Raw genomic sequence first — 11,720 nt, forward strand, 5'->3', positions numbered from 1 at the left:
GATGTTGTGAGCCACGATAGCAGCGTTTTACCACCTTGATCCATAAAAGAAAGCAGTCGCTGTTCTTCGGCAATTGCAGGAGTCATTACCGGCATCCACAGTGATAGTTTTGTTATGTTTACCTTACCAGCGTCACCTAGAGGTCGCCATATAGCATCATTGTCATTGGCTTTTCTAACAAGCGTGACCGTATGTTTTGCTCCAAAAATTACATTTCTGACATCTCTGCAAAATCCAAAGATGTGCGACAGCGGAATGGCACATGAAAAATTTCTACGATTACCTTTTAGCATTTGTCTACGTGCAGCGAAACCTAAATTAAATTCTGTATTAGTACCATGAACCACCGGCCACACATCAGCGTCAGCGTTATCGGCATTATTTCTTGGTCGTCTAATATAGTACTGATCACTGTTAGGAAAATTAGAAGTATCCTTGGCAAACATCATTGATGGACCAGATGATCTTGTATAATCATCAGAATATCTTGCTAGACCAATTATTGTTGTAGCAACATCGAGATCCTTGTGAATCGCTTCAATATTTTTTCCGTCAATTCTGTAGATAGCACTATCAAACAAAGCCATAGTTCCGTTATTGACAAAACCGATTTTAACATTGGGTCCGTATTCTGTATCATCTGTTTTTATAATTTCACCTTCTATTCAATAAATGCATCAGCGGGCAGGAAATATCTACTTGTATCCTGGACCTGAAGTTCAATTCGCGTTTGTAGTGGAAATCGCGCGTCGTAGGAATAATACTGATAATCACGCACTGATTCATTTTTAAGAACCGGTTCGTCTATGTCGAATGCTGGGTCGGATTCCCGTTTAAACATTTTGTTATAGAAGTTATCGTCTAAAACGAAGACCACTTCCCGCCACCAAACTTGTGTTTATTTGTTCAGGATTTATCAGCGCCGCTAATTTTTGATTTGCGGCTTCATTTATTACTTTACTAACATTTGCTGACATGTCTGCAGTGGCTGGTAATTTTACCGGCGGGGGTTTTCTACGTATCAGTCGTGCTAGTCTGTCCTTGATTGCCAGGAATGCTTTACTGGCAGCGCTACCAACAGCGCCAGTAGCTTTATCTTTAATAACATCAATGGCTTTCATTGATAATTGTTTTGCGATCGGTATTGCTTTAGGTGCCATTCTCGCAAATAAACCCTGAACAACATCGCCTAATCCGTTTCCATAAGTCATCCTGTATACGGGTACTCGTGAATTTACCACCCTGACCATGACTGGTCTACGATGAGAATTGTGTACGATCATTTTCTTTAATTAGTTATTTCTCTAATCGCGACGACTTTGAAAATGTCAAAGACATTTTAGTCGCTGTCCACGAGTTCATCAATAAGTTCTCGATAGATGTGAGTATCCATGATGCCGCCTTGAAATAATCGCTGACAGATATCAGCCGCTTCATTAATTATTTCTGTTGAGTTATTTCCGGCATTCCTTCCTCCTAAGAGAACTTCTAGCCGTGATACATCATTGATGATATTTATCAGGACAAGTAATGTGACCACCAAGACCACTACCTGTAGCTCCATATAAGCCAAGATCTTTGAGAACATCATCATCTTTTTCATCTGGACGCTCCTCCAATAGCGATGAATAGGGAGGTGGAGATCCTCGTTGTCTACTTTCGTGAAGTTTCTTTATTGCATTTACAAGTTTTGGGTATCCCGAATCGACCTTTTTTTTTGTCGTAGTATATACGATACGCCCATTTAACAAAATTTGTATCATTCGTGGACTTATATTTCTTGCTTAAATTTTTACCTTTTTCATATAAACCATCTAATATCACTTCAGGTAATTTTTCTTCTGATGTGTTTTTAAGGGAATTAACAAACCCCGGATCAAATTTTGCAGTTAGTTCAATAATTTCCTTTGCTGCTTTGGGCACAGCAGCTTCGGCGATTTCAGTACCTTCTTTAGCGGTGGGTGGAGGTTGAGCTACAACGGTGGGTGGAGGTTGAGCTGCAGCTATATCAGTTGGAAGCTCTCGTAAAATCTTTTTTGTTTGTTTAGTTCTCCTAGCAATCTTTTCAGTCTGTTCGGCGGCTTGTTTTAGCACGGGAAGAATACCCGGTTTTGTTATATCACCTGGATCTCCCAGTAAAGCTCTTTCAGTGACCACCGCAGCTTTCTCAGTAGCTGTTGTAACGGGTTTAAATAATTCTTCTGCACCTGTTGAAAATTCAACTTGCGCTTGCTGCCGTGCTTGTAATTTTTGTCTTACACGTTCTCGTACAGGAAGAAATTTTTCATTGCTTCTAGTCGCTCTCGATCTAGTCTAGCGGAATGTGCTTCTCCAATGTTGGCCATTATTGTTAACTTAAATTTTTAATTCACAGCAGCAGAAACGGCGACGACAAACAAACCCTGCCAGGATATTTTCACGCGGCAGGCATAAAAATGTTGATGTGATTTATGTAACTCAACGATATACACAAATACCAAAAGTGATCAGAGATAACTGTAACATTCTTGCGGTATTTAACGGCGTTGACATACACACGTTACGAAATATTCATCAGACCTGGTGCAGCGGTGACATGGACATAAATAAATTCAGAAATTTCTTTAGTCGTGCTCAGGCAAAACCACACGGATTTGTAACAATAAATTTACATGATCCTCGGACACGGTATCGAGTTGGGTTGGATACAATTTTTAACTAGAAATGCAAGCATTAAAAATTCTAGGATTTTTAGAAATACTTTGTATTTCAAGCAGCAGAGAGACTGAAACAACACCGAATGTTTCGTCTAGTAGACCCTTGTATCGAGAAGTAGTTATATAGGTAGATATTTTTCATGAGATAACCCTTCTGTCAGCGGAGAAAGCCTATTTATCAGTGTTTTCTGACCAGAAGGGTTTATTTTGTGAAGACAATACTTCTATCAAGAGTGTTTTCGATAGAAGGTTCTGTTTGAAGAAATAGTTGGTGGGCTCAGTCTCTCTGCTGCTCCTTATACCAATTCCGACGTAATAATTATAAAGTAGTTGTTAGCAAATGGAATGCCGTCGAAATGTGCAACATTTGACAAGAGGTCGTCACTTTCGCCCCTTCATAGAAGAGGTTATTGTATCGATCCTAATATTTGACATAATTTGGGCTGTCATGGAAAACGATATATACATATTTATATAAAATTGGTCAAGGAATTCATTGCAACTATAATATTTTGGATGATGCAGTGTGAAATGTGCAATATTTGCAAAACAATCGTTACCCTCACCCCTGGTAAAATGGAGAAGATATTTTCGTCTTAATCTTTGGCAAAATTAAGCTGCCGTACAAAACCTCATATCAATTTCGACGTAAAATTTATCAAGGAATCGATTGGAAAAGGAATTTTTGAGATGACATATTGGGAAACGTGCAATATTAACAAAATATTGTTGTGTATATCCCTATACTTTGTCTTCGCCTAATTGTAGAAATATTTGTAAAAATACCTAAGTAGCCAATTTGCTGGTTAAGCTTGAATACACGATAGCGACTGCTATTGTTCAAATCGAAAGTATTAGTAAAGTTCGCATTGTGTCACTAACAAAGAGAATATTAAAGCAATACGTGTGCCACGGTTAGATTACCGAGATCTCTCCATGTGAGGCTATTTGTTTGATCACGTGACAATATGGCGTCTGCGTTGGCCTGACTTAGTATAGCGGAGGGTAAGGCAGGGAGCATACTAAGCAGGGAACCAGACTATACCTTACTATCCAAATCACGGGCTTGTATAGTGTGTTCCGATGTCAGTTGAAATCGAGACGAGTAGTCAAAGTTTCAGGAATATCTCACACATTGGCAGTCTATATTGACATTCTTCCTCTAATTTATGTGTAATGAATATACTTACTGTGCTGTCTTTATCCTGGCGGAATGAAAATATGACACTAGCAAATAGATGTATTTTCATGTTCCATTAACATACATTTTAATTTGTTGCATTGCGATATTAGTCAAAGTATGCAGAATTATGTTTTAGTAGGTTCATGTGGGGTAAATGTTTGAACGAAATTAAACATTGCTTACAGTTCCAATAGGCATAATATATTTTTGTTCATTTTGTTAAAAAATAATATTTCAACTTTACCTGATTTTGGTATTCCTGGCCTTCATTGCTTTCCTGCCAAATGAAATGTAGGCCATTGAAACTTGAAAACAGGTTCATTTCGTTTGTGAGAATTTGAATTTATTAGATAAAAGACATCAGGGTAAGTAAAGTCTGACAAAAACATTATAACTTTACTTTGTAGGAAAATGGCATATTGGTTGTCAGTTGTGTGAGATATTTCTGAAAATTTGACTTGCGTTACACTGTTAGTCGACATTAAAACACACTACAGAGTGCCGTTAGTTTGGCAGTAATACCCATCACCCCCAGAACAAAAATATCAGGTGATGTGTCTTACATTGGAGGACTAGTATGACAGCTAAATTATAAACAATGATACAAGCCCCTGTGATCATCCCAAGACACCCTAACTTAAGCTGTTGAAAAATACCCAAAACAAACTGAAACAACTTACAACATTTAACACTTAAAATTATGTTGGTAAATTATAAATAATGATACAAGCCCCTGTGATCATCCCAAGACACCCTAACTTAAGCTCTTGAAAAAACCCCAAAACAAACTGAAACAACTTGCAACATTTAACACTTAAAATTATGTTGGTAAATTATAAATAATGATACAAGCCCCTGTGATCATCCCAAGACACCCTAACTTAAGCTCTTGAAAAAACCCCAAAACAAACTGAAACAGCTTACAACATTTAACACTTAAAATGATGTTTTTCAATTGAAATTATTTTCTCAGTTGAACGGAAATCATTTAGTTTAATCTTAAATACCACGAAATTGAATGTTAAATTTCAAAGAAACGCTTTTAAGCTGATTGCCTAGTTCCACACAGTGACAAAAGAGTGATGCATGTATCCTGTTTTGGAGTAGACTTGGGTGTCGTAATACAGACTGCTAAATTACCTCTTATTGACTCATTTGTTTTTAATTGTATTTTTTTGTTCACTTTTGTTCAACTTTAATGTAACTTATATACCGGTATATATATATATATATATATATATATATATATATATATATATATATATATATATTATATAGAGCATAGGGTTGACATTGAACAATTTATTATCATGATCATCCAAAATTGGTAAATTGCACAAGGTTGACTTTGGAAGATTGCGCAGACCAGTATACGGATTAATGATTCATTCAGTTGTAAGATCACAAAGCAGAATTTAAAAAGTATGCAGATTAGAAAAATGCAGACCACTCTGGTGGCCTAGTGGTTAGAGTAGCCACCTTGGATGAGGGAGGTCGTGGGTTCGATTCCCGGCCAAATCATACCAAAGACTTACAAAAATAGTACTGACAGCTGCCTCACTAGGCGCTCAACTTTAAGAGGTTAGTGTTAGGACTGGTCAGCCTGGTGTCAGGATAGTGTGACTGGGTGGGACATCATGATACATGTCTGCGGCATGATGCCCTAGTGCTAGACATCACTATAAACTGCCACACTGCAGACATTGTAGCAGTATGACTGAAAAATTGTTAAAGTTAGTTAAAAATCCTCATCACACACACACACGCAGAGAAAAATGCAAGCAGCATGAATTTACAGTCCTCTCAGTGACCTGAGTTTCTGGGTCAATTATGTGTGAAATTCTTATTCGATTGGAAAAGGAATTTTTGAGATGACATATTGGGATGCCAATTTGCTGGTTAAGCTTGAATACACGATAGCGACTGCTATTGTTCAAATCGAAAGTATTAGTAAAGTTCGCATTGTGTCACTAACAAAGAGAATATTAAAGCAATACGTGTGCCACGGTTAGATTACCGAGATCTCTCCATGTGAGGCTATTTGTTTGATCACGTGACAATATGGCGTCTGCGATGGCCTGACTTAGTATAGCGGAGGGTAAGGCAGGGAGCATACTAAGCAGGGAACCAGACTATACCTTACTATCCAAATCACGGGCTTGTATAGTGTGTTCCGATGTCAGTTGAAATCGAGACGAGTAGTCAAAGTTTCAGGAATATCTCACACATTGGCAGTCTATATTGACATTCTTCCTCTAATTTATGTGTAATGAATATACTTACTGTGCTGTCTTTATCCTGGCGGAATGAAAATATGACACTAGCAAATAGATGTATTTTCATGTTCCATTAACATACATTTTAATTTGTTGCATTGCGATATTAGTCAAAGTATGCAGAATTATGTTTTAGTAGGTTCATGTGGGGTAAATGTTTGAACGAAATTAAACATTGCTTACAGTTCCAATAGGCATAATATATTTTTGTTCATTTTGTTAAAAAATAATATTTCAACTTTACCTGATTTTGGTATTCCTGGCCTTCATTGCTTTCCTGCCAAATGAAATGTAGGCCATTGAAACTTGAAAACAGGTTCATTTCGTTTGTGAGAATTTGAATTTATTAGATAAAAGACATCAGGGTAAGTAAAGTCTGACAAAAACATTATAACTTTACTTTGTAGGAAAATGGCATATTGGTTGTCAGTTGTGTGAGATATTTCTGAAAATTTGACTTGCGTTACACTGTTAGTCGACATTAAAACACACTACAGAGTGCCGTTAGTTTGGCAGTAATACCCATCACCCCCAGAACAAAAATATCAGGTGATGTGTCTTACATTGGAGGACTAGTATGACAGCTAAATTATAAACAATGATACAAGCCCCTGTGATCATCCCAAGACACCCTAACTTAAGCTGTTGAAAAATACCCAAAACAAACTGAAACAACTTACAACATTTAACACTTAAAATTATGTTGGTAAATTATAAATAATGATACAAGCCCCTGTGATCATCCCAAGACACCCTAACTTAAGCTCTTGAAAAAACCCCAAAACAAACTGAAACAACTTGCAACATTTAACACTTAAAATTATGTTGGTAAATTATAAATAATGATACAAGCCCCTGTGATCATCCCAAGACACCCTAACTTAAGCTCTTGAAAAAACCCCAAAACAAACTGAAACAGCTTACAACATTTAACACTTAAAATGATGTTTTTCAATTGAAATTATTTTCTCAGTTGAACGGAAATCATTTAGTTTAATCTTAAATACCACGAAATTGAATGTTAAATTTCAAAGAAACGCTTTTAAGCTGATTGCCTAGTTCCACACAGTGACAAAAGAGTGATGCATGTATCCTGTTTTGGAGTAGACTTGGGTGTCGTAATACAGACTGCTAAATTACCTCTTATTGACTCATTTGTTTTTAATTGTATTTTTTTGTTCACTTTTGTTCAACTTTAATGTAACTTATATACCGGTATATATATATATATATATATATATATATATATATATATATATATATATATATATATATATATATATATAGAGCATAGGGTTGACATTGAACAATTTATTATCATGATCATCCAAAATTGGTAAATTGCACAAGGTTGACTTTGGAAGATTGCGCAGACCAGTATACGGATTAATGATTCATTCAGTTGTAAGATCACAAAGCAGAATTTAAAAAGTATGCAGATTAGAAAAATGCAGACCACTCTGGTGGCCTAGTGGTTAGAGTAGCCACCTTGGATGAGGGAGGTCGTGGGTTCGATTCCCGGCCAAATCATACCAAAGACTTACAAAAATAGTACTGACAGCTGCCTCACTAGGCGCTCAACTTTAAGAGGTTAGTGTTAGGACTGGTCAGCCTGGTGTCAGGATAGTGTGACTGGGTGGGACATCATGATACATGTCTGCGGCATGATGCCCTAGTGCTAGACATCACTATAAACTGCCACACTGCAGACATTGTAGCAGTATGACTGAAAAATTGTTAAAGTTAGTTAAAAATCCTCATCACACACACACACGCAGAGAAAAATGCAAGCAGCATGAATTTACAGTCCTCTCAGTGACCTGAGTTTCTGGGTCAATTATGTGTGAAATTCTTATTCGATTGGAAAAGGAATTTTTGAGATGACATATTGGGATGCCAATTTGCTGGTTAAGCTTGAATACACGATAACGACTGCTATTGTTCAAATCGAAAGTATTAGTAAAGTTCGCATTGTGTCACTAACAAAGAGAATATTAAAGCAATACGTGTGCCACGGTTAGATTACCGAGATCTCTCCATGTGAGGCTATTTGTTTGATCACGTGACAATATGGCGTCGGCATTCGCCTGACTTAGTATAGCGGAGGGCAACGCAGGGAGCATACTAAGCAGGGAACCAGACTAAGTAAGGTATAGCACTAAAACACTATGTCTTACATTGTAGACGGTATGACTAAAATGCGAAAAGTTGCGAAAAGTGCGAAAGGTTGCGAAAAGTTACGAAAAGTTCATTTAAATTTATAGTCAAATAATATAATAGACAAATAGTCATACATACAAATACATTTTTATAAAGGCTATGCAACATATCAATCTTTGAATTAACATTTATACAAGGATACAAAGTATCTTATAAATCCAATAACTTTCTTGGATGAGTGTGTTCATGTCTCCATGCACAATATCGATTGTCCAACATATTGCATGTTACATTTTTACAGGTTATCAAATAAATCGCATCAGTTGATACTCAGTTAGTGTTATAACGAAGAGGAAAAACTTCATCTGTATTGGCGCTACTAATATTTGCACAGTGAGAGCACTGATGTCTGGTTTTTTTTAGATGATAAAAAAATCTTTTTATTTTTTGCCTGTTTAGTTTTAATTAGAAAATCTTGCAAATTCTTTGGTCTTCCATAAGCAAGAATTAGTATATTTTTGTAAAGTGTTTTACGCTGTTTTTATTTGATAAATTTAGGAGACTCCAATATTTATTAACTATAAGGCCTATATTAGGTGAACAAAGAAGCTTAAATAATAAATTAAAAGCTACTTTTCTCGTCATAGCTTACAATAATTTTTTTTATTTTTTTCTTCATATTTTTGTAATTTTTCGTTTTTGTGACTTTTCTCAACTTTTCGTTACTTTTATCACTTTCGTAACTTTTCGCACTTTTAACTTTTCGTAACTTTTCTCACTTTTCTCAACTTTTCGTAACTTTTCGCACTTTTCGTAACTTTTCGCACTTTTCGTAACTTTTCGCACTTTTCGTAACTTTTCGCATTTTAGTCATACCCCATTGTAGAACCACCTGTTATACATGTACTATATAATAACTAGTTATTACAACTAGTTACTATATAGTACATATATGGAAGATAACTTGTTAGGAAGGATACGAGCCCCTGTGAGGGTGATTATAGTTCTACAATGTAATACCTCGACCCTGGTATTTATATTTTGGGCGTCGACGCCTTGTAGAACTCTGGTGATTACATATTAGTCACTCTCGTAACTTAGTTTTTAAAAAAGTCAAAACTGCTTACCAAGTTGGCTCTTGTCCAAGCCCTCCGACTCAGCAAGTGATGGCATGGCATAATTAACAGATCTCCTGGTATATACGTACAGCAAATAACTAACGTATAAACTGCCAAGCAATAGCTTCTGCTTAAAAACCGACATTATTCTGTGCCAAATCGATACGAAAACGTGTAATTTTATGTGAACTTATTGAAAACTTACAGGTGTAACTCTTACTGGTAACAAATTACCAATACCTAATATTAAATTTGCCTTTTATAACTTTGAATTGTGGACTTAGCTCGAAAATTCACTACAAATTCCAAATTTTCCCTTTCCGTCTGCATGCAATTTAGACAGCATGAAGACGATGCTCAAGGGTGATAACTTTGTCGCACAGCTCTATAGATCAAACGAACTTGTAGCAAGTAACATTCAATTAAGAAACGTTTAAGAGTTTAGATTGAAACAAGAAGAAACGATGTGATAACATTCTAAAAACAATGCCCAGCCCATATAAATAAATAAACATTTAACGTAAATAAAACATTACTGACAATTCTGACAGCATAAACTACACCAACTAACAAACATCGGTGCATAAAAACACCGGAACGCACCGAAACGCCAGAATAGAAACACCGAAACGCAATATCGTATATACCATAGCTGGAAATTGTGAAACACCGACTTAGAAATTATGAATAAAGGTGTTCAGATTATTATTAACGCTTGCGTTTTTAATGCACTAAAAATGAAAATCGCTGAATTATTTGCATTATTCATTAAGTTTTGATTATGAAATTCATAGTTACCATACAGCAATCAACACATTTTCCTAATAAACACAATTAATGACCATTTGGTATTCGTAAGCACAAAAGGTCAACATGATTAAGGACTGCTGAAACATAGTCTTTATAAATTTATAACAGAAATATTATTGATTCGCTTTACTTCGCTACGTAATGTAGCATACTGTCCAGTAGACTCAAGAATGTCAACATCTGTGTTGATTAAACCGTCCACACACGTGGCCCGCTTTCTATAAGATGGTTGACGTTTTAATGTTTGTATAGTTCCGTCAAATTCCTTATCAGTTAATTTGCACAAAGTTGTAAAAAAAAAAGTATAATGTAAAAAAGATGTATAATTTTAATTCGCTACTTTTTTACATTAATCATAACGAACAAAAATGTCTTGATATAAATGTGTAGATGCATGCAAATATATACAAATAATAACAAATTATACAGAATTTGTCTGACTTTTCAGTGTTTAGTAGGTCCGACATGGAAATGACGCTATGGACCTGGAAAGTGGACGCTTTATATTCATCAATTGCTGAATAAAAAACATACCACTAAAGATATATTTAATGGGTATATTTGAGTATATTTGAATGTATTTGAGTAAAAAGACGCGCAAAACAACTCCACATCATTAGCTGATTAAATACATATGATAGTGTATTGAACTTCAATGGCTACTGTTTAAATAATCTTTATTGCAGGAACTCAAGAATGAATGTTGGCCGATTTTTAAAGGTTGAATTTCCGCGACTAGTGGAAGAAAGCGAAAATAATTTAGGATTTATCAAATAGTCATTTCTTGTGCCACGTGGAAGACACGCTTTTCAATATGTAGGTTTTGTTGGTTACTGTTAGTATTTAATAAAATATTCATGATAAAGATACATTATCATAAATTTAACAAAGCATTTTCATACTCCGACTAATACTCTCTCTTTCTGTATGTAATAAGAAAACAGTAATTATTAATAACCACAATAAAAAAATCAACTAAAGAAATCAATATTAATATTTGCTTAGTATTACTAGCTAAAGCATTAAACTCGTGTATAAATTGTAATGCACGCTGTTAATATTAAATTTTGTTACTTTACAAACTGTCTCCAAATTACGCAATTTCAAGCTTCTTTTAGGCTTATGTTGCATCACTTGCAGAAAAGAAAGTATATATTAATTTATTATATAACTAATATTAAATGTCACAGATATGAATTATACATTTACAACCAATATACACTATGGTATATACGATATAAATGAAGTGCGTCTCGGTGTTTCCATTGCGTTCCGGCGTTTCGGTGTGTTCCGGTATTTATATGCATCTTACACACATGTGAAAACGACCAAATGACAGAAAGAATCCATAATTTTTTAAGAATTAGTTTGCTTCTTAAATAGCACCTGCATCAAATCAACCCTTTGATTTCGGTGCTAACAAGTTATATTTTCTGAGATAAATGTAATAATGAGATAAAAAGATGGCGATAACTTT

The 11,720-nt window shown here is 35.3% G+C and overlaps 1 protein-coding gene across 1 annotated transcript in view; it reads right to left on the reverse strand.

Moving 5' to 3' along the window:
* The window catches only part of LOC149784858 (diablo IAP-binding mitochondrial protein-like), a 61,018-nt gene extending 51,444 nt beyond the window's left edge, over positions 1–9,574 (reverse strand). The window contains exon 1 of the mRNA XM_089978433.1: positions 9,443–9,574. Coding sequence (XP_089834559.1) covers positions 9,443–9,493 — 51 coding nt within the window. The 5' untranslated portion in view covers positions 9,494–9,574. The remainder of the gene's footprint in view (positions 1–9,442) is intronic.
* Positions 9,575–11,720: the final 2,146 nt, after the last annotated feature.

Source organism: Sinohyriopsis cumingii, chromosome 13, assembly GCF_028554795.1.
Source record: "Sinohyriopsis cumingii isolate HCF-2022 chromosome 13, ASM2855479v2, whole genome shotgun sequence".
Lineage (NCBI taxonomy): Eukaryota > Metazoa > Mollusca > Bivalvia > Unionida > Unionidae > Sinohyriopsis > Sinohyriopsis cumingii.